Genomic DNA, 23,201 nt, shown 5'->3' with positions numbered 1-23,201 from the left:
ATCATGCTTCCCATCAAAATTGCTTTATATTTTCTCTCCATTCCAAATTTAATTCCTTGCTAGTTTATCTGTTTTCACATTAAACAATATTGCTCTTTTTTGTAACAACCATTTCTGCAATAATTTTGCCCTCACATGGCACCACTGAACAGTGGTGTCTGTCTTGCACTAAGAACTTCTCATGACCCTTATATCCTTCCTCAGTTTTATCACTCTTTCATCTTAACCAGTCTTTATTTTCTCCTTTTGGTGTGTTTTTAATATTCTTTTTGAAGCGTGTACATCAAAAATGCTTCGAAGAAAACCAGACCATTTTCTAAGCAGATACTGATCAGTCATTAAGTTGTCATAACGTCGCTTGCATTGAACCTAAAGGTGCTTTTTAAAAGGCAACTGGACTTTTTTTTTCCATTGAAAAACGTTTCACTTCTCATCCAAGAATCTTCTTCAGTTTTGAAGAACTGAAGCAGCTTCTTGGATGAGAAGCAAAACATTTTCAAAGGAAAAAAAAAACAGGAAAATCCAGTTGCTTTTTAAAAATGCATCTTTGGGACAATCCTAACCTGGATGATTATGTCTGTCCACAGGCACTTTTATGGAAGGTGGCTAGAACGTAGGACTGAAACAAAGTACAACACTCCACATACTGCTATGAAACATCTAGGTGACAAGAGCTATCACCACCTCACCTCCTGGTGACATGAGCACATTATTTTGTTTTCCTGGAGACAATACAGGTGGCTTTCCACGATCTTCCTGGCTTGCTTTACTACGCAAAATTGTTAAAAGTGAAAGAAATAATCCACGTTGCTCAGTTCCTTGGAGCAAGGGTGGAATAAATACATATCTTCTCATCTTAATTTCTCATTCTCACCAGAAAATGCCAAACCTATTTCCATGCAAAAGAAAACCAAGACTCTCTAAAATTCTGGTCATTTCATTTATTTTAAACAGACTTTTAGACAACAAATACAATGCCCTGGTTGAAGGCATGATGCTGACATTTCTGGCAGCTGGAGGGAACTGGTTAAATAACAGCAGTGGTCTTAGATCTAACTTTGGCAAGTGAACCCATCTGTCCCTGACCAATCGTTATCTTGTGCATTTCTCAGGGATTCTGTGGCCTTCCAGAGTGCTGAACTACAGTTTCCAACTTTCTTGGCAGTAGCATTTGCAGATGGGTCAGACTAATGACAGCAGTGCTGTGGCATCACAATGCAAGCTGTATCCCTTTTCTGTGAGCTTCATGACATCACACACAATATCTCCAAGGGGTGGCACTTGTGATCCTGCAGTGGGATAGCGCTTTCATCATTCTGACAAAAACTGCAAGCTACAGCGCTACGATTCATGATTACTGCCACTAGGACTGCTAGAAATTGTAATTTAGCAACTCCAGGAGGGCCTCATCTCAAACCTGGTCCTTTTAAGTGCAACTATGGGCAAAAATATACCTGTGAATGATTAAAGTGTACCAATCAATCCATTAGTTACATTTGTTCAACTAACATATGATTTTTCATGGTTACAAGTAACAGGCTAGGGCTGTTTTTCCAGGAACTGACGGGTCTTGCTGCAAACATCACATTCCCAACTTCACGTTGATTGCTTCTCCCAATCCACTTTGTAAAAAGCAAGCACTTAAATGTAATCTTTGCAAGTATATCATTAACTTGAACCACAGAACTCTTTAGAAGGAGGAAAAAAGAGCCAAATTGTGAGCAGACATATGTTGCTAAAGAGCGTATGTAATGTTTTGTGTTCTATCAGAAGTGACCAACTGCCACTGAGCAGACCTCAATGCTGGATTGCTCTAAAGGAAGCAGTGAGGAAGCAGCAAAATCTTTGACCTAAAACCATTTTGGGGGGCACTTGCTTGTTCTGCTAGAGCAGCCTTTCCTGATACGTGGTGGGACCCAATTGAGAAAGGCTGTGTTGGAACTACAAGGGGCAAGATGGGAATTCCGGTCCCAACACACCCCAAAGGGGCTAGATTAGAGGCACTCACAAGACACTGTGTCTGTTTTACCATCTTGGGCATTCTTACAGGAACTACCATGATTATATAGCCTTGTTCTCACAATCACCAGATACTGCAGCACCTAGATGACTGTGCCATTTGAAAGCTAAGCGAGAGCTGGCAGAAGGCTTCCCAAGCATGACCCTCTATGCACAGAAACTGTCCAAGGAATGAAGACAAAAAAAACAAACAAAAAAACTAGAACCTTTCTCAGTGGCAAAGTAAGTTTTCTATATACAGGTTGATTTTTCTTTACGGAGAAGCAGATCATCTTACAAATTCCACAAAGAGACTTCAGTTGCATGTTGGTCATCTCAGTTGCTGCTTGAAAAAGATATATGGATAGGATGTTCTTCTCGGCTAGATGATTCAGAAATGGACAGGGGTGGTGGTGTCAGGCATCCATTTTGAGCCCCCCCCCCCCCGCCCTCATGTTAAGAACACCTTGTGACACCAACTTCATGTTCTTTCTTAAACCGAGTGCCATCGAGCAAATGACTTTGCATGTTGTAAACTCTGCATCTGGGAAGTCTGTTGTAGATAATTTGCAAAAACAACCCAGCAATGCAAACAAAACTGATTTCAAGATGTCACCAGAGTTTAACTAGCATTAAGACATATCAGCAGGCAAATGGTTGGCAAGAGGAGCTCAGCTAATACTCAGAAAACTTCAAAAAGGAGGACGAATAGTCCCCAATTTCTGAAGCAAAGAAATAAGACCAGCCAAGTTTTCCCAAGATTGGCTCTTGGCCTCGTTTCAAGGCAACAGCTACTCCTAACAAAAAACAACACTGAACAGGGTGTACAAGAAAAAAAAAACATTCATGAGGTCTGCACTAAACACGAGGTCCAAGTACAGCTGGATATGGGACACAGCCTGATTCCACTTCCAGCCAGCAAGACAACCTTGGCCCACACCTTCAAGCACCAAACATGTTTCTGACCAGGGATATTGATTACTTTCTTGGCCGCAGTAGCTGAGTTGACGTTATTGTGTTCGAAGCTGATAATCTAGGATGAAAAGAAAATTTAATGAACTCGGTAATGAGGAGCTATGAACCCATACATAGAGAGCCCTTCTACTCCATTTTTTTTGAAAAACTCGTTCATGCCTTACCACTTACCAAAAAAGCATCCAGGCATTTTTCTATGGAAAGAGGCATGTGAAAAATTGCCTTTCGTTTTACCTTTACAACAGCAACTATTAGACTGGGAAAAAGTGACTAGTCCAAAGCCCCCTGGTGGATTCTCTGATCAAGAAATTGAAAATGGTCTCCTCATTGGTACTCCAAGATTCCAATCACCATTCCACCCCTGGCCGTACTTTTTTACCCATGGTTTTTACATAAGATCATCTAATTCTAAAAACTATGCTCGACTATATACTAACCATCCCACCCCTTAATTAATTGCGCAATTAATTTTCCTAGTTTTGTTGTCAGCTCTGTCTAACACAAGGGTGTCAAACTCAATTTCATTTGAGGGTCGCATCAGAGTTGTATTTTGACAAGGGGGGGGGGCTGGGGGGCATGGCCAGCTCAACGTCACTCGTGTAAGGTGCACCTGTGACGGCCTGAGCTCCATTTTTGCTGGCAGAGGCACCGCAGGCCGGTCCTTCCCTGTTCCCAGGACAGCCCTGCGGGCCAGATCTAAACACCCCACAAGCCAGATACAGTCCGCAGGCCTTGAGTTTGACACCTCTGGTCTAACACATATATTTTAATCTTCTATTTTCTATTATAAATTTTACGTTGTATAGTATGCCTTATTTTAATTGCGAAGCTTCTGGCACGAATAAATAGTCCCATTCCTTATCCCAGGAGAAACACGTGATAAGAGCTCTTGGTTAGTTAACCAAATTCAGCCCCACCTAGACCTCATTCTTACTGCAAGCACATGGAAACCATCCATACACCATGTGACACCCACCAGGTAAAGCACTTGATATACCAGCCTCATTTTGTGGCTGCAAAACCACTTGAAAGTATCTAATAAGCAAAGTGTCTTTTCACATACCTCCATTCTGGGTAATGTAGCGGACCCAAGGCAATGCCTGGTAGCCACTCTTCTCAATTATTTTTAAATAACGAACCTGGAAAGGAACACAAGTAAAATTTCAGCCTCTGTCTGAAGAAGTCCATTTGCTTCCCATATTCACAGGGGTGGGACAGATAAAGGAGAAGCAGCAGCATGAAGCACAGTGGACAAGATCACTGAAATCCCATATAGGCTGGCAAGGAACCCACAAGAATAGCCTTCTTACCTGAATTCCAGATGTGGTGAAATATGGGATTTCGAACTTCACACTGATGGGAGGTTTCCCTTCTTTGTCCTCAGCTTCCACACTTGGGAGCCCAAAATGGGCCCTCATCAAGTACTCCTTCCCTCCCTGTAAGTTAGCAGAGAGTCGAATTTCATTTTATCCCACCTTTCAGGCTTCTTACGCCAAAGAGCTGAAGAAAAACCATCCGTTCCACAAAATCTGTGCAATTCTATCCAGCGTGATAAGACAGAATTCCATGGGATCAATGGAAGTGAACTAAACCTTGCTAGGTCGGGCAAACTTCTTTTGACATGAGCTAATGAAACTTGCTCTGAACAGTTAGGCAGCTACAGAGTAAGAACCGTTCTAGACAAAGTTCCTTTAGAAATAAAATGCATACAGCTTTTTTTTATATAGTTGGCCTTCCTCCCAGAGATGTTCACAATCAATGAGCTTACTGGAAAAGACTTGATGGACCACACAATGGCACTGTTCTCAGGAACCCACTTGACATTCCCAACTGTGGTTTTGAACTTCGGTGAATCGGCATCATTGGGAACAGGAATGTGAATCTCCACGTTATTGGCTGTAGATCTGCGCTTGAACTGACTCTTGGCCTAAAAAGATTTCAAAATTGCTATAGAAGGTACAATCCCAAATAAACTGAGTAATTTGAAAAGTATAATTTCTAATTTTTTTTCTAGTGCCTTTCTCTCCACAAGTACTGTTCCAAAAGGCCTATCTTAGGGTAAGTTGTGCTTAGTTTGAACAAAAAGGTCTTATTTTATTGGCTAAGAACCCATATTTTCCTGGCCTCTTTTTCAACCAAAAAGGCAAGGCTAAAAATGTTGGGCCTGTTCTTTCAATCAGTTTATTGGATTTTTTTATAAAAATGAGCCATCATAATTTAATAATGCAAAGTGTGCTCCGAGGCCACACGCAGCCCATGTTTGCTCACTTTTCCTTAACCACCATGTATTTTCAACATTTATTGTATGCTCAGTAGGGAAAGATAGCAAGGGATGGACATTGGAAATTGTTTTGAGATTTTACTGTGTATGTAAACTTGGCCTCCAAGGTGCTTTAACAGCCTGCCACCTTTTCTCTAGAACCTTTGGGGACAGAATTGCTTTGCACAATGGACCATAAAGGGCCGAAAGAGTCTCTGGATTCCACTCACCTTGATCATGTACTCTATGCGGCTGTGGGAATGCTTCTCTATAACTGACTCAATCCAGATTAGAGGCTTTACCTGCAGATGACAAGGTAAACTGCTATCACATCACTGGCTCCCCAAGTGCTAGAGGATTCACTGGTTCTCCTTCATTTCTAGGGAAAAAGGAAGCCCCCTACAGAGAACCCAAGATACCCATGGCTACTGAACCCACAGTACCAGTTGTCTGTTGATTGGTCTATAAAGCCACCCAAGGCTACAGCACTTTCTTTCTAGGATTACTTCACCTTCATTACTATCCTATACAGCAGCAATCCAACATGCAGCAATTGATTGATTCCACCCATTTCACCCACCAGGTATGTCAGAGATGTCACAAACCAGGCCACAAACCAGGGTGGATAAAAATCGATTTTAAAAAAAAATCAAAAAAATTGGATTTTTAAAATTTAAATCGTTTTTTTTATCAAATTTTAATTTGATATTTTAATGAAATGCTTTTGGAATAAAAATCTATCTAAAGATAGTTTTCTATTTAAGGTACATTAATAGTTTAGTTTATTCAGCATGAAATGGAGCTCAGTTATGTTGCATGAGGCTGTATATTCTGCAATATTGGGGCTGTCGACAAGTCAACAGCAGGTCAGAGGAGGAGCTGCTGCGGGACAGAGATGGCAGTTGCTCTTTAAAATTTTTGATTTAAATTGAGTTGATTTAAATCAAATCCACCCTGCCACAAACTCTTCAAAAGAAAGAACCCCCCCCCCAAAAAAAGGGTGGGCTGGTGGGTGGGTGGGAGAAACGATCGTAATCCAAGATTTAAAACACACGTACATGGGTATTAAGGCGATAAGACATGAGCTCAAATTCCCCATCGGGTGGGATAAATGAAATAGTCCTATCATTTTCAAAACGAGACAGACGAACACACTGGTGGAATTTCACATCTTCCAGTTCCACAGATTTGCTCTTGCCGCCTGTCAGGGAGATAGAAGAAAAAGCCCAGGCTTGGAAAGTATAACTGCAACAAAGGGAAGCTATAGAAGTAGGTCTGTGCTGAAATTACCCTAGGCCGATTTCCTAAAGCAGGGGTCTCCAAAACCTGGTAACTTTAAGACATATGGACTTCAACTCCCAGAATTCCTCAGCCAGCTGTACTTGGAGCCAAACTAAGTTTAGAGACCTCCCCCTCTCCTAAAGAATAGCAATCAATCCCCGCTATAAAGAGAGGCATTGCATAAACCAGGTGCAGAGAAGTTCCCCTGTACAAGCCACATGCAGAAGACAAATACATCCCAGTAAAGGACAGAATTTATACTTACTGTCCCTAATTCTGCCCCTCTAAGCCAGGGGTTCTCATACTGGGACTGATGAGCCACTGGTTAGTCATGACCAATTTGGGAGCCGTGGTGGTGCAGTGGTTAGAATGCAGTACTGCAGACTACTTCTGCTGACAGCAGTTTGGCAGTTCGATTCTCACTGGCTCACCTTCCATCCTTCCACGGTGGGTAAAATGAGGACCCAGATTGTTGGGGGCAATATGCCTACTCTGTAAACTGCTTAGGGAGGGCTGTGAAGCACTGTGAAGCAGTATAAAAGTCTAAGTGCTATTGCTATTAGAGGATAGTGGCAGTTTTGTTGAGCAAGCAAAGCAGGAGTGGTGTCAAAACTCTCTCCTGTTGTGCTTGGCAATGTCCTCAGGGGATTTCACCAGGCAAAGCAGAGAAAAGGCCCCAGGCTGGTTTGGTGGGATAGCTCATTTAGTAGTATGTCAAAACCAAAACCACAGCAGCTTCTTTTTATTTTACTCACAAATTAATTTATCATTTTAAGAGGTCATGATACTGCACATTTTGAGAACCTCTAAGTTTCATAATGAAGAAACTGACAGGAGGACAGAATTAAATTGGTTAATACAAAATGTTTCTGGGAGAATTCCAATTAGTACAGGGGAGTTCAAAGGGATGATTTCATAAGGTCCTTTCTAGTACAATGACTCTAGTAATGACATTGCTTTTTAATATGATGGGTTAGCAGTCCACATGCAGCTCTGTAGCACCCTATTTGCAGCTTCCAGTCACCCTCCCAGCAATCCATGGCACAAGCACAGTCACAATTCAGCACTTTAAAAAAAAAAAAGGTTTAAAGGGCCAGATGGATGCCTTAAGCCTTGCAACATCTTCAAGCATTTATGTCCTTCAAGTCCTCCCCACATGTACAATTCTTTAAAATTAGGCTGCAAGGACAGGGAATGAGAGAGGCAAGCAGGTAACCCAGAAGAAGCAGACATACTCACGGCCAGTATTATCAAACAGGACTTTGTCATTCAGGCCAAGGCGAAGCTCTGGCATTCCAGACAAGAAAACCCTCATTTTGATGGATCCAACAATTTCACTGCGCAGAACATTCCCGTTGGCACTAACCTGAAATTGAAGGGCAGGGAGGGGCGTGTCCACATTTCAAAATACCGAGAAACTCAAAGGCAAAACTAACAAGATGAAATTCCATGGTGATCAACATAAAGTGATACGTTATAATAAATGTAATGTAAGTGAAGAATGCAAAGCATCTGGGTTTTGCAACAGTATATATGAAATGGATCTAATGTCCTCAGTTGATCATAAGTGATTTCACACTAAATACTTCTAGCAAAAGAAAAGTCCAACATTGCTGGAGGTGCTGTAGTGCTTCTTCAAACAGCTCCTTCTCCTAAAAGTGATCAGAATCTGTAGCACTCTTACTCAGATGATGGAGTGGGTTTGTTTTCTACATCCGCATACAGAAATACAAAAAGTAGATAATTTTACTGAAAGGATTAGCCAGTGACATCACTGTCCTCCAGAGGATGCCCAGTTCCAGCAGGAGCTGGAATGAAGGACAGGAATTCACCCTGCCCTATGGCAGCACACCAGAACAGGTCTCAAACATGAGCTTGCTTACTTCCAACCCAGAGTCCTAACCACCTGAGCCCATTGTGCCTCCTGGACAGTAAAGGTTTAGATAAATGAACAAGGAGCCTTGGTAGTACAGTGGTTTAATGCACCCTGTAATTAACACAGCTACCTGCAATTTCTGCAGGTTCGAATCTTACCAGGCTCAAGGTTGACTCAGCCTTCCATCCTTTCTAAGGTAGGTTAAATGAGGACCCAGTTTGTGGGGGCAATAAGCTGACTTTGTATAAATATACAAAAGTATGAAGGCTATTGCTTAACGCATTGTAAGCCACCCTGAGTCTCCGGAGAAGGGCGGCATATAAATCAAATAAAAATAAAAAATAAAAATAAATAATTAGCAAATAAAAGGAACTTGAATCAACGTTTGATTCTCTATGTAACTAAGATTCTCTCTGTCATTCTCTTATAATTTTTCAGTGTTTCATCCCACTAATATACATAATTATTAAAATTAAAGAGGCTCAAAGAATTTTGCTGGACCTTTCTGAAACTTGAACTCCAGTACAGTGATCAGAAATCAGCTCTTGTTTAAACACTGAGCAATTCTGGGCTGAGAAAAGAAATTCCAAAGGTCTTGAAAATCTGCTGACAAGGCCAAAACAGTAAAATAATAAATCTGTCTGGACCATAAGATCTAGAGTGACTCTTTTGAAGATGCTCCCACTTTCAGACAGTTTGTTTTCTCTCTCTCCCTCTCCCCCCTCCTCTCTCTCTCTCACACACACACATACACAATCCACTTTATGATTTGTAATCATAGACATACCAAAAGATTAACAGATTCTATGACATCCAGGAAGACTTCATTCTTTCGGTACTTGATTCCTTCAGAACGCCAAGACACAGCATTTGTAACAGTGGCAGGAGGACGTGGAGCTCCAGTTTCCAATTTGTGGCCTTCTTGTGTTATGTATCTATATCAACACAGGCAAGATGTTCAAAATACGAGTATCTGCATATTTTAGTCCTAGAGGTTTATTTAAATTAGGATTATACCAATTAAATAAAGGACAGTTTTAGCCATCCTGAATTGGGATTATTAAATATACAGAAAATGTGAGTCTTTTAGCTCCAAGCCACATTCTTACTCTTGTAAAATTTTACTATCTGTGGTTTGAGGATATCCAAAGTCCATCAACTCATCTAGCAGTTCATAAATAATCACAAAATTATCCCGAATGCTCTCTTCTTCCAGTTCCTTGAAATATTCAGAAAAGACCTGAAATAAAAAGTTAAAAAGGAATGCAATATGCCTATATGGTAAAATTCCAATTTCATTATCAAATTATTTTCTAAACTAAAAGTTGTTGATATAATCACAATTACTTCTCACTGTAGAGAATAAACCCCAAACTAAATCTCAGAATTTGAATAATAGAATCAATGCCACACTCACCTGAACTACCTTGTATAGAAATGAGAACACGAGAGATACACAGGCATTCTTCTTTGAAGTGGCAACCACTGGGATAGCATATTCAGGAGCTTATAGATATTTGTATTTCCAAGCTATTCCTCTTTATATTTTAGATTTTACTAGTTTCTTTTTCAATGAACATCCTACTTAATTTCCTGCAAACTATTAACTTGTATCAAAAAATTTTATAAGACATATCCTAACCAGAAATGCACTGATTCAAAATTGCAAAGATTCACTAAAATAATGTCTTTCTAGGCAAAATCAATGAAAGTACTGTATCTAGATTATAGGGAACAAGTTATTCTGTTGGACAGACCAATATTATGTCCAACTGCAGGCTCTGTATTTTAAGAAAGATATTAATACATTCAAATGAGTCTAAAGAAAGGCAAAAAAAGAAATTAGAAGGCTCAATACCAGATGGATACCAGGCTAAACATATGGAACTGCATATATTTAGTCTGGAGACAATTGAAATGATCTGAAAGCAATCTTTGACTATCTAAAAGATTGTCACATAGGAAAATGTGTTTTTAAAAGAGAGGGTTAGTACTAATGAATTCAAGTAACAGAAAATTTGACATCAATATGAATTTCCTGCTTTTATGCTTCTCATTTATATTTGACTGGCCATTGAAAAGTCAGAGCTTATTGAAGGCAGATCTTTACAACTGCTTTTCATATTCTCTTCATAGCATGAAATCTTCAACAATAGAAGGCAATTAACTTTGTTTCACTAGAACGTAAGTAAATGGATGACAAGATACAGCAATAGGGAATTTTCTGCCTGAGCAGGGTTTAGAGTAGATCATTTTTGAAATCTCTCCCAATTCTGAAATTTAAAGGTTGATGTAATTGTTTTTCTTTTTTCCTTAACCAGATTTAGTGAATTCAGACCTGATCAGCTCTCTCCAATATCATCTAGACCAGTGGTCACCAACTGGTGGTCCATGGACCACTGGTGGTCCACGAGAAAATTTTGGTGGTCCACAGAAAAAATATTTGCATTTTTATATTGCACTAAATCCTCAAACTATGGCCCCTGGGCCGGATACGTGCAGTCTTTTTGTGCGGGTCGGAGGTGGGCAGAAATTCTAACTTGGGGTCTGCTTCTCTCTCCTGGTGTGGGGCTTTGGGCGAAGGCTGGAGGGAATTGCTGCTGGTGGCGAAGAGCCAGAGGACCTTGTTCCAGTGGGACTGCCTCATGGCCTGGAACTGGCTGACCATCTCAGCCCGCTGAGCCTCCAGGCACCAGTATCTGGCCTTGCACTCTCATAGGTCATCCCTCTGCTTAGAAAGCCTATGCTCGTAGTCCTCAGTGAGGTGCTTCTGCTGAGCCTCCTTCTCGGCCAGATCCAATCTGAACTGAGCGTGTTTTGCCAACTCTTTCTCATGGTGGCTGCTTAGCTCCAACAACTGCTTCCTGTTGGGGCCCTAAGGAGCCAGGGCGGGGAGGCAAGGAGTGGCTGGGAGTGGAGGGGCGAGTAGAGGCCAGTGAGGCACCCCTCGAGGCGAGTGACATCAAGTTGGCCATGCCCATCCAGTCACATGACCACCTAGTCACGCCCACCCAGCCGGTCATTAGGCAGATCATATTAGTGGTCTGTGGGATTTAAAATTTTGAATTTAGTGGTCCCTGAGGTCTGAAAGGTTGGTGACCCCTGATCTAGACCTCCATTTAGTGTTTTTTTTAAGCTGGAAAGTATTTCTTAAGAGATAAATAATAATAAGTAAAAAGTTTATGAGAACAAAGTAAAGATTAGCATGTGAATAATGAGGGAAACTGCCTTTCTTTTGACTAATTTAGTTACTAACTTGAGCCTTTTTTAAAAATTAAGTCTGAAGTGGAAAGTTTGGCTAAAGAGATTCCTAAAAATTGGCCTTCTTCACTATCTGGAGTCCTAGATCAAGGTGTCAGCACATTAACCCTTATTGTGTCAAAAGATACAATATAAATTGTTGTGTTTAATCCACATGAAGCGAACACCTCCATGAGCCAGAATAGGTGAGAGCATCCCTTCTTCTTCCTTCTCCATAAGTATAGGCATAAAATGCTCTACTTCTGACATATCCACATCTCCACGGTAATTTCTACAGATAAGAACCTAAAACAATAGAGACATTTATTAGCAGTTTTTGAAACAGTAAAATTCATGAAAGTTGCCTCAGCCAAGTTTGTATGTGCTACAAAAGAAACCACTTTTCAACTAACCAGCTATAGTACCAGAACCTCATTGATTTTCGATACTAAACAACCCTCTAGCTTTAAATAGCAACTGGTTTCTTGCAACAAGTGTAACGGCTAGAAGCTCATTTAATTAGGCCACTAGTGATATGAATCTAAATTTAATCCCAAGGAAAGAGCAACAGATACTGCCCCTCCCAGCAATTCTCTTTTACAGAACAACAAGATAGAATTACATAAACAAGAATAACATTAAACAGATTCAACTTGTGGCTTATTTCACCTTTCTTCCTTCTCTCAATAGCAGAGAAGAAGAGACATTCAATGGTGGGGTGCATTAAAGGGACTTAGTGAGGGAGAGAACAGAACAACAAAGAAATGTGGACATATGGTGAGTTTCTGGCATGGCTCCGTTTAAGTCCTTCCCCGAATATTCTATTTAAAATCAGAATTCCACGTTTCTTGCAAAGCAAAAACTTAACACCATGCTTAGCCTTTCCTATTTATAATGCCCTTAACTGTTTTTTTTTTTAAATCGCAGAACAGAGCAGCTACCTCTCTGAAAGCATTTATTTTATTTACACTTTACAGCTGATAGACTGCCCCTGCAGCTGGAGGTTTCGCGGAAGGCCCATCCCCTCTCCACACACCTTGCCCTTGAGATCCAATACATAGACGGCGCTAGCCGACATGACGGCGGTCTTCCACCAGCCCGCACACGAGAAGCCACGGCGGTCCCGAACCCAGCGCTTCTCGGTACGCCCGAAAGCCTCGCGAGCTCACATCCGCTTGACTTGCACTTCCGTTGTAAAATTACAACGCCTGAAGATAGAGAGAACGGGTAGTGCCTAGAGCGGCATCTAGCCAACAAGAACGCTATAATTGAAAAAGAATGCTTATACAGCCAAAATCCCCTACCTACAAGATATAACTCTATGATAACGAACGTAACGTACACCCGTTCCAGCCAATGCTAGAGGCCGCCGGCTCGTGAGGACATATTAGCCAATGGCAGGTTGCCGCTGTAGTCAAGACCGTCTATTGACCAATGGGATTTTCAGTCCAATTTTTCCGGCTATAACCTACAGGAGGGAGTACACCTGATGACGTTTCAGTCGCAGTGACCAATGAAATCCCACCGTTATGAAGATGGACAGCTTTGCTGGCCGGTAGCAAATTCCATAGAGGCGCCGGGTCGAAGAACATGGCGAAGACCTACGACTACCTCTTCAAGCTGCTGCTGATCGGGGATTCCGGCGTGGGCAAGACGTGCGCGCTCTTCCGCTTCAGCGAGGACGCCTTCAACGCCACTTTCATCTCCACAATCGGTGCGTCACCGCCTGGCGACGGCAGCATTCCGCCTACCGCCACTGTCGCTATGACAACTCGCTCCCTCGCGACCTCAACCCCTTCCGGTCGGCGTTACCATGGAAACCGCCCCCTCCCATCTCCCGCGGCTCTAGAGAGGGGCGAGGGCGCGAAGTGGGCCGCCGTTCAGCTGTGGGCGCGGCGAGAGGCAGCGTCCCCTCAGAGACCTTGCGGGGACATGAAGGGGAGGGAATTGGGTCTCGTGTGGACTGAACCAGCAGGCTGATCCGGGTTCACGTCCCCACACCAACGGCCCAAATTCTCTCCAGTTCGCCTTTCTCGGAGATTGTGAGGGGGGTTCAGATAGGAGAAAGGCCTTCCTCACTGGTAATTTGGTGAAGGGAACAAAAAAAAAAACATGTTGTAAATTATTTTTAAAAGACTTATGAATAAAAGTCGAAGCCACTTTTCCAGGCAGAAAGATGGGTGAAAAACTGTAATCTATCTTTGCTGGTTTTAGAGAAAGGAAAAGAGAAAGGAATAGCAGTAAAAAACAAAAAAGCAAAACAGCCATGGGATTATTTATGATAGATACAGTGCTAGATCGGATCAGAGACATCCTGCTTTGGAATCATCATTCACTAAATAAATAGCCTCTCATCCCAACCTATCACAGAATAGGTGACAGCAGAGCTAAACTGGGATTTGCTGCTGTCAGATGAAACTATGGTTTTATGAGATGACTGAAGAAATTTATGTGAAGGCTGTCAAGTGTTACTACTTTTGATGGCTTGGCAGTATCCCTTAACAGTGGTTAAGCAAAAATAATGAAGCCCCTTTTTTTAATTGTTTGCAGATGAGATCTACTATCCCGGGGGTTTCTCTTAAATTTTCTGTGATTATTTTGAAGACAAGTGGGTGAATGAGTCATTCTGAGAAAGGAAAAGTATACAAATAACTTAAAATCTAAAGAAACTGCATTGTCCATCATTCTCAGCTGTAAAAAAGAACAAATGGATGCTCCTATTCCTTCAAAACTAACAAATGTTATATTTCTAAATCTTTTGTAGGTATTGATTTCAAAATCAGGACGATTGAACTCGATGGCAAAAAAATTAAGCTGCAAATATGGTAGGGGACACCTCAGAGACTACCAATGTTGCTGTATTGCTGTCACCTAATATAGGCATCCTATATGTGGTGAGCCCACACCACAGTTGAAGAGCCCCAGATCAGGGAAGATTGCTTTAGAACAGGGATGGTGGTCTTATGACTTATACATGCTTCAAACCAAATGCCAAATGTTAGCTATTATTTTACATATAATATCTTTGATTTCATATAAGCTCAGTATATATAATTAGAAAGTAAAAAAGAGGTAGTTAGTTGCAGACAACTGAACAATCAAAAAGAATCCTGGAGGAGCCAATCTGCTGTTTTACATAACAGGTAGTCCTTGACTTAACAACCACAATTGGGGCCAGAATTTGCATTGCTAAGCAAGCCGGTTGTTAAGTGAGTCATTCCTGATTTAATGACCTCCATGTCATGGTGGTTAAACGAATCACCATGGTTGATAAGTGAATCCAGGTTCTCCCATTGACTTTGCTTGTCAGAAGCTGGCTGGGAAGGTTGCAAATGGCAAACGTGACTGGGATAGTGCAACAGTCATAAATACATACCAGTTGCCAAGCATCCAAATTTTGATCGTATGACTGCAGGGACACTGCGATAATCATAAGTGCAAAGAATGGTCATAAGTAACTTTTTTAACACTTGAACTTGAACACTTGAACATTTTGAACGGCCACTAAACAAATGGTCATAAGTATTTGTACATAAGTCTACTTGTGCAATATTCCTATAGGCTCTATTGTCCATTAATTTACTGGTTCCCTTTTACTTATCCCACTTCTCTGCCTAGAGAGGTCTGCCTCTTCATAGTACAGAGATCATAAGAGAGCTGAAAATCCAATGGCCCAAACAATATCACTCTTCCATCCTGCCCTCATCCTAAGAACAATGGAGCTGAATAATAAGCTCTGATAAGGATGGAGCAGAAATCTGTCTTCCACTTTCTGACATTAAGGTTCCCAGCCTTCCATCCTTCCGAGGTTGGTAAAATGAGATCCCAGATTGTTGGGGGCAATATGTTGACTAAACCGCTTAGAGAGGGCTGTAAAGCACTAAAGCAGTATATAAGTCTAAGTACTATTGCTATTAAAGATTTATCCAATAGTGGCGTAATTTAAAAGTAGTATTTATAAAGCCCTTGAAACAACATTTTGTCCTATTCTAGGGACACAGCTGGGCAAGAACGATTCCGGACAATCACAACTGCTTATTATAGAGGAGCAATGGTAAGTTCAATTCTCTACAGTACTGATGAGCATCAAGTACTGATGTGCTGCTGTATTCTATAGTACTGATGAGGCTCCTCAAAGTCTCCAATCTGTTCTCAATTGAGACAGTGGTTCTCAATCTTTTCTTCACCACAGACCCCCTTTAAATATATTTTGTGGCCACAGACCATGGCCGTGGACCCCCATGACTTAACTTAAGATTTAAATCATAATATTTCTTCAAGCATTCACAGACACCCTCCGCCCCCCATGATGACATCCTGGCCCCCTAGGAGTCCACAGACCACAGGTTGACAACCATTGTATTAAGATGTTCCTTCAGTAGGAACGTGGCTGTAGTTAATATTAAAGACTTTGTATCTGTGCTTGCTATTTTTTTTTGTTCCTTATTGCTTTCCTTCCAACTTTTCTAAATGTTTAGAGTTCAACTTACTTTTTCTTTCCTTACTATAGGGTCATTTCTTTCCTTTTTTATATTTCAGCACTGATTCTCTATCCTCTTTTGCATCAGATTTAAATCTCAGAGTTGAATGCTTCCCACACAATTCTCACCTGCCTACCCTCCCTCACCCCTTTCATCACTAGTCAGATCAGTCTCCTGCTTCTTTCCACCAAACTGTTCCTTGGAAATTCTTTCTCAATGCTATCAGCTAAGTTGTATCAGTTATCTCATTTACATTTACATTGTCAAGTTCTTAAAAAATAAAAGACGCATCAGTCTACTTTTCTGTCTCATTCTTTAGGGCATCATGCTGGTATATGATATTACCAATGAGAAATCTTTTGAAAATATTCAGAACTGGGTCAGAAACATTGAAGAGGTATGTTTTCTGTATTAAAATGTATAAAACCTCTTGTTTTTTTTAAGTGTCAGATTTTGTGTTATTTCTCACAGGTATTCATAATGCAGGGAGAAAATCCTGTATTTTGTCTCCTGATATTTGGGAGATATTAACACTTAAGTAGTAAAGTTTATACTTGACAGCATATTGTTCAAGGCTCTACTTCTTTCATTGACAGATAGGAGGATTGATTAAAGCTAATGGGAAAATTCTTTGTCTTTCTAAGACCCCCAAGAGCAGTCATTGCTCTGGGTAGACAATCCTCCTAAATAGATTTTGGTGACCTGATGACTTTCAAGGGTGTTGAGGTTACAGTGTCTAAAAACTAACCAGTAGAACCAATAATTGATTTGGAATTTTGGAGATATCTGAATATTGCCAGGTTGTTGAAAGCTAGATGGACATATAATCTTTCTTTCCTTAGGGCAGCTTCCTATTTGTTCCTAAACTTGTTGAAGCACTTTCTACCTAATAGTGTCTTTTTGATTCCTGCAGAAAATTGCACAATTGAACATTATTAAATGTTGGAATTGCAGAAATGGACAGACTCACAAAGGAATTACAAAATAAAGAACATGATTACTATTTAGTATGGGAAAAGTGGTACACCTGGTTGGAAGGCAGAGAAAGGAAAATTAGGACAAATATAGGTTAACAACGAACCACCAAAATAGACATAAGAGATAAGACTAATAATATTAAGGAGTCAAAAGCACAAATAAGAACATACAGTACGATAAACTTGATATATATTTGAATTTTTGTTTATACGTTTACATGTTTTGTATGTTTTGTCGTGATTTGTTTTGTTTAGTTTGTATTTTCAAATAAATTTTTTTTAAAAAAAACAAAAATGTCAACTACGTTTGTGATAATCTCATAAATGAGCTGAAGATATTTTCTTTCTCCTAGCATGCATCTCCAGATGTAGAAAAAATGATCCTTGGAAATAAGTGTGATATAACCCACAAGCGGCAGGTTTCCCGAGAGCAAGGTGAAAAGGTAAAGTTCATCCTAGAATCTAGAAATTCAGAGCATCACATAAAAAGAAGTAAATAATCATCCAACTCTTGTACAGTTAATCCTCAATTTACAACCACAATTGATCCCAAAAAATTCCATTGCTAAGCAAGACAGTTGTTAAGTGATTTTTGTCCTATTTTGCAACCTTTCTTGCCATAGTTAAGTGAATCACTGCAGTTGTTAAATTAGTAACAAGCTGTTAAATTAATCTGACTTCCCCATTGACTTCGCTTGTGAGAAGATCACAAAAGGTGATCACAGGCCTCAGGACACTGCAACTGCCATAAATATATGCCAGTTGCTAAGTGCCTGTCTGAATGTTGATCATGTGACCATGGGGATGCTGCAATAGTCTTAAGTGTGAAAAACTATCACTCAAAAACTTTGGATGGTCACTAAACAAATGGTTGTAAATTGAGGACTACCTATACTGTGGGTTTTTGGATTTTGTCGACTTTGCTTCAAAGCAAATATTTCAGAAGTGGGAGAATAGTATAATTCAGGAGGTTTGGTATTTACCCTGAAGTTGTATTAGGTTAACAGAAAATAACAAAACGTTAGAATAGCCATGCTTACAGTAAAAAGTCAAATACAATTAATTTTTAATCATACATATATAATTCATAAGCCCTTGTGAAGACTGCAGTAGACTCCAGAAAACTTCGGATATTTCATTTAATTTATTTGAGTTAAAAATCCTAATCTATTTTTGTTCTGTGACACAAAGTGAAAAGAGAAAGCTCCTTTCTCTGATACCCTTTGTTCTTAGTCTGGACATTGAACTGAACATAGCGTATGGGTGACCTCTATGGTGAAATCTGAGCCAGTTTGCCACCAGTTCACTGGCCGCACATGCATAGCACGTGCCAAATGCATGCTGCGCATGCATGCACAGTACACACCAAATGCATGCTGCATGCGCTCACATGCACAGTATGTGCCAAACACGCGCTTTGTGCGGAAAAAGGCTTGGAAAGGTAAGTAGAACAGTGGGAGGGGGAAACAGCTGTGCCGCACAATTTAGATTCACTAGAAAGCAGGATTTCCTGCTTTCTAGCAATTTTAAATCACGCAGCACAGCTGATCGTTGGAAATACTGGTTCAGAGGAACCGGTAGCTTTTTTTTTACTACCGGTTCGCCTGCAAACCGGTAGCATTTCACCACTAATTGGACCTAATTGGAGCACTTTGAGCATTTAGCCAAATACAGCACGTTGAAGGCAGAAAAAAGCATGTTAATGCAGTTGGCCAACTTGGATGACTGTTTTTCTTTCTTAACCTTTGAGCCCTGAAAGGCCTTTGGCCTTTCTATGTTGTTAGAAATGTAGTCATTGCTACAAATACGGAAGCAGTTTCTAGCTCTTGTGAAAGGCAGTTTTAAATTTTAAAAAACCCAGAAACACATGTTTGACGGTAGTTACTATGCCCACATCAGATTGTTTGTATATAGCCTTTGTATTCCCATCATATTAGAATGTTTTGTTTTTTGATAGCAATAGAGAGGGAGAGTTTCATGTTAAAATTCTGTTTCATGCAATTTCATTTGAGGTCTCTTTTTCTTCAGTTGGCTGTTAGCTTTGGAATTAAATTCATGGAGACCAGTGCAAAGGCAAACATTAATATAGATAATGTAAGTATTGGCTCTTTATCTTGTAAAATCACTCTTGTCCAAATAACAAATGGTTTATCTCGTGTGATATCCCAAATGTGATTCTGTGGGGATTTGGATTCCAGTGCTAAGAAATGTCTTAGTGGCTTCCAATGGTTGGTGTCAAATATATTAATATAGAAAGAGGGGAGTCATTTGGAATTATTGCATCAATTATATTTAATTCACATTACATTTAGTATTATTTTTTTAAAACCCACTGACCTCTTTATCATGGCCATACTAAGATTCTAGAGCAGGGCTGTCAAAACTCCCGGCCCATGGGCTGGATGCGTCATGTGCTGGCCATGCCCAGGCCCAGTTTAGCAAAGGGGAAAAAAGTTCCAATATGTCACATGACACTGCTGTGACGACTTGAGTTTGACACCCGTTCTAGAACATAGCCATCAGCCACTCAAATGCCAAGTTTATGCCTGAAACTGTTTTATTCTTTGAACATTAGACTCCCATTCTTGTTCACTACACCAGCCTTTTACAATACCTAGTGCTTGACCTCATTTACACATTCTATCATTTTGATCTCAAATATCTAGCAATCTTACTGCACATTCTATGGTCAGCTAACAAAAGCGGTATATAGCTAATCCTATCCAAATAGGAGACTACATAATTGGCTTTGACTATGCCAATTGTGAATTCTGGCAGTTGTAGCTGCCACACATCCCAGTTGTTTATGGCCATATTTGGTTAGCTGTTGGCGTATGAATGAATGGCCAAATGTTTTCTGGGTCCTTCCTCATTTGGAATAATTTGTATTTAATTTTGGTGTTCTTGATATAAAGAAAACGGAGAGTTCAAAAGCAATGTGGTATGCAGTTTGTAGCAGTGAAGCATTTTTCAGTAATGCACTTTTGTATTTCTTGTTTTCATTTTAGGCATTTTTTACACTTGCCAGAGACATCAAAGCAAAAATTGACAAGAAACTGGTAAGCACCTTCACTATAAGAGAGTTCCCTTGGGGAACTCTAAAAAACTGGCAAATATTCTCTTTCATGGGTATGAAGATATTCTCTGATTGTCCGACTTATTGATTGGATTCACACATCACTCTTAAGTGGTTTGTTTTGTTTAGATTTAGCATAATGTGGCAACCTAGTCATTGTGGTTTTGTAAATCATGCTTAACCATGGCATCATATGATGTTTACAATAAGATCAATAGGCAACGTTGCCCTCTCCATCCTGTTCTTAGAAAGCAAAGGTGCTCTTGAAAATTGAATGGAAGCTATGAGTGAATTATTTGGCATTGAACAGCAAAATGCTTACATGCACATGGGAGTGTATAATAGTTTGTGTAAGCAATATGGTTTTCTAGTACTGCAGGCAGGAAGTTTATTATAAGTATAATGCATTTATTTGTTTATTGCAGTATTTATTGACTCAAATCATACAAGTTTTTTTAATGTTTTTAAAATGCTTTTATAATGTTTTTTTTTAAATTATGTCACTGTTTGTATTATTTCTGTTGTAAGCCGCCCAGAGTCCCTTGGGAGTTGGGCGGTATAGAAATGATTAATTAAATTAAATTAATTAAATTAAGTTCTGGATAGTGTAGAAAAAAGGAATAATTACAATTAATGTAGAATTGCAGGTTCTGGATAGTGTGGGAAAAAAGAATAATTAAAATTAATGTAGGATTGCATTACACATTAAAATGCTCAGAATTTTCCACCTGAACCATTGAAAAGAAAGGTCTCAAGAGGCTTCTGGAACATCAGAAGAGGAGGGACTGGGTCAAAGAGTTCTGCAGTGCAGGGTCAACAGCTACTACCATTGAAGAGGAAGGGTGGACTTCCTATACCCAGGCCAAGACAAAGTTTCATCTATCTGTGCAGCCAATACAATTTGTGCCCTCCACGATAGGGCTTGAATCAAGACAATATACCCTGTTTCCCCCAAAATAAGACATCCCCTGATAATAAGCCCAATCGGGCTTTTGAGCACATGGCAATAAGGCCAAGCACTTATTTCAGGGTTCAAAAAATATAAAACAGGGTCTTATTTTTGGGGAAACACTGTAGATAATCTGCTTCTTCTAGAATCTATTATAGCTAACTTTTCCCAAAAAGACGAGGTTGAAGAGGAGGTGAAAAATGTCAAATATAACCAGATCAAAAGTTGGCTACTTTCAAGAGAGTGCACACTATCACCTCTTTCAAGGCAAGTGGCATTCTGCTCTCTCAAAGAGGCATTGACCACTGCTTAGCTCCAGCTGCACATGCCTGGTCATTAGCCCAAGAGAGCAAGGAGCAGAACAGATCAGGTCTACAGGTAATAAGGCTCAGAGTAAAAGTACCACACCCATTTTTAGGGTTCCACAAACTCAATAGAATCCCAGGTGATATTGCATGGCAATTGCCAATCTAATTGTAAGGATAACCCACAAATATGTTTTGAAACAATCAGATCCTCAAGCTCTCTTCCCTGTCCTTCGCCTTACTACTCTAAAACTTAAAATCCAGGAAGGCCAATCAATAGGATCACATCCCTGTTAATGCCCAACCACATCTCAGCAATATTAACCAATGTACAGCTTTCCCTTCTCTTGAAATGGCCTATCCAGGGCAAACCCTATTATTTTTTGCGGGGGGGAGGGGGGACTTTACTATCAGACAACACATAGTGATCATATAAAACAAGAGCTCGTAATTGGAGTTCTGAGTTGAGATTCCAAGGGAGGCTACAGAAACAGTGTGTCACTTTTTTTTCTTTATTCAACTGATTTCATAATTACTGTATATAATTATCCTATATGCCATACGTGATTTTGCTGCTCTGGATATACTGTTGCATAGCATTGCTGGCAGCTTAATATTACTTACATGTTCCAACAGTATTCCAGCATTACTTCATCAGTTTTGGCTACTTCTGCTGGCATAACTGGTATAGCAATAATATAATAAAGCTTTCACTCTATTCTGCTAGTGGATTTTAAGTTTAAGAATGACTTTTAAATTTCCTAGTAACTGAATCTCACCATTCTTTACCTTTCTAGGAAGGCAATAGCCCTCAGGGCAATAGCCCAGGAATGAAGATCAGCCCAGATCAGCCAAAGAAAAGCAGTTTTTTCCGATGTGCCCTTCTTTGAGGGGTACAGCCTTAACATGAGGTGCTGTTCAACCTTTCTGGACTTGCCCATTTGCACGGGCTTTTTTCCCTTTCTGGATCTGATCCCACACCAGTCTAATGCAACGGGACAAAGTGGCTCCTTTTCATAATCGACCCTTCTGCGATAGAGAAGCATTAATTCCATCACTGCTCCTGATAAATGTGGGGCATGTAGATCAAGAAATCAGATACCGGACATTTTGAAACAGGCTTTTCTTTTTCTCTCGGGAGATGTGGTTTGTTAACTGTTATCATGGCTATAGAAAAAGTGATGATCAGCATAATTCTAAATGATTTTTCTCTGCCTTCCCAATCTATGAAGGAGTGTAGGGTGTAGCCTGTAAGACAGAATGAAGCACTGACATTTGTAGCGGATTACTCACCCTCCCTCTTGGAATCAGGAAAAACAAATTAGCCTGTTCTTGGCACTCGTACTAGACACTCCCATGATAGAAATTGCACAATGTCTCAAAATAAAAGTAAATTATTTTTTTAGATAAATCAGTGTGTATTCTTACTTATACAAGTCAAATTCCTTTCCTCTTGTGTTTCCTTCTCGGTATAGGAGATTGATGCAGGGAGAGTAATTATTTGACTGATTAGATAAATGTTCGATTTTGAACTGTGAACTACAAATCCTTGTGATCGTATTAAGGTTCCCAGCAGGTTAGACAACAACAGTTCACTTTGCTTACTGCACCTTGGCCTGACTGCTAATTTTGCAGTTCTTCATTGGCATTAGGCTCTTGCCTGACTTACAAATAGCTGCTTTCTCCTTTGAGAAAATTACTTGGGTTCAGCCTTTTCTGTGGGATTTTCTGAAATTCCCAAGCACAAATTCAAACTTAGTATTGACCCTGTGGACATATATTG

At 40.1% G+C, this 23,201-nt stretch overlaps 2 protein-coding genes across 4 annotated transcripts; one reads left to right on the top strand and one right to left on the bottom strand.

Moving 5' to 3' along the window:
* Window positions 1-926: 926 nt before the first annotated feature.
* Window positions 927-13,430, bottom strand: AP1M1 (adaptor related protein complex 1 subunit mu 1). Of its 3 annotated transcripts, XM_087894791.1 has the most exons (13): window positions 12,935-13,340; window positions 12,667-12,838; window positions 11,780-11,936; window positions 9,808-9,875; window positions 9,500-9,630; window positions 9,178-9,325; window positions 7,754-7,880; window positions 6,292-6,434; window positions 5,464-5,535; window positions 4,742-4,900; window positions 4,284-4,409; window positions 4,037-4,112; window positions 927-3,031 (listed from the first exon to the last, which is right to left on the bottom strand). In XM_087894791.1, exons 2-13 carry the CDS (start codon window positions 12,706-12,708, stop codon window positions 3,009-3,011), a joined length of 1,272 nt encoding a protein of 423 aa, XP_087750917.1. In that variant the 5' UTR covers window positions 12,709-12,838; window positions 12,935-13,340; the 3' UTR covers window positions 927-3,008. The 3 variants fall into 3 exon arrangements, with proteins under 3 accessions (XP_087750917.1, XP_034293425.1, XP_087750921.1); XM_034437534.3 differs by lacking the exon at window positions 12,667-12,838 and having other exon boundaries at window positions 13,242-13,430; XM_087894795.1 differs by lacking the exon at window positions 12,667-12,838 and having other exon boundaries at window positions 13,156-13,404.
* Window positions 13,188-22,829, top strand: RAB8A (RAB8A, member RAS oncogene family). The gene is made up of 8 exons (XM_034437535.3): window positions 13,188-13,344; window positions 14,395-14,455; window positions 15,624-15,684; window positions 16,431-16,508; window positions 17,442-17,531; window positions 19,117-19,182; window positions 20,097-20,147; window positions 22,216-22,829. The coding sequence occupies exons 1-8, from the start codon at window positions 13,221-13,223 to the stop codon at window positions 22,306-22,308; spliced, it is 624 nt and encodes a 207-aa protein (XP_034293426.1). The 5' UTR covers window positions 13,188-13,220; the 3' UTR covers window positions 22,309-22,829.
* The last annotated feature ends 372 nt before the right edge of the window (window positions 22,830-23,201 follow it).

Source organism: Pantherophis guttatus, chromosome 1, assembly GCF_059756535.1.
Source record: "Pantherophis guttatus breed Tessera chromosome 1, ASM5975653v1, whole genome shotgun sequence".
Taxonomy (NCBI): Eukaryota; Metazoa; Chordata; class Lepidosauria; order Squamata; family Colubridae; genus Pantherophis; species Pantherophis guttatus.
The sequence above is the reverse complement of the archived record's forward strand: the minus strand, read 5'-3'. Positions and strand labels throughout refer to the sequence as shown.

Excerpts from the sequence above, each read along its gene's own strand:
- AP1M1 (XM_087894791.1), bottom strand. The coding sequence starts at position 12,708 with ATGTCGGCTAGCGCCGTCTATGTATTGGATCTCAAGGGCAAG. Across the intron at positions 9,876-11,779 it reads TAAACACAACAATTTATATT|TGGTTGCCACTTCAAAGAAG; the intron begins GTATCTTTTGAC and ends ATGCTATCCCAG. Across the intron at positions 3,032-4,036 it reads CTACATTACCCAGAATGGAG|ATTATCAGCTTCGAACACAA; the intron begins GTATGTGAAAAG and ends TTTTCATCCTAG.
- RAB8A (XM_034437535.3), top strand. The coding sequence starts at position 13,221 with ATGGCGAAGACCTACGACTACCTCTTCAAGCTGCTGCTGATCGGGGAT. Across the intron at positions 19,183-20,096 it reads CAAACATTAATATAGATAAT|GCATTTTTTACACTTGCCAG; the intron begins GTAAGTATTGGC and ends TTTTCATTTTAG. Across the intron at positions 20,148-22,215 it reads CAAAAATTGACAAGAAACTG|GAAGGCAATAGCCCTCAGGG; the intron begins GTAAGCACCTTC and ends TTACCTTTCTAG.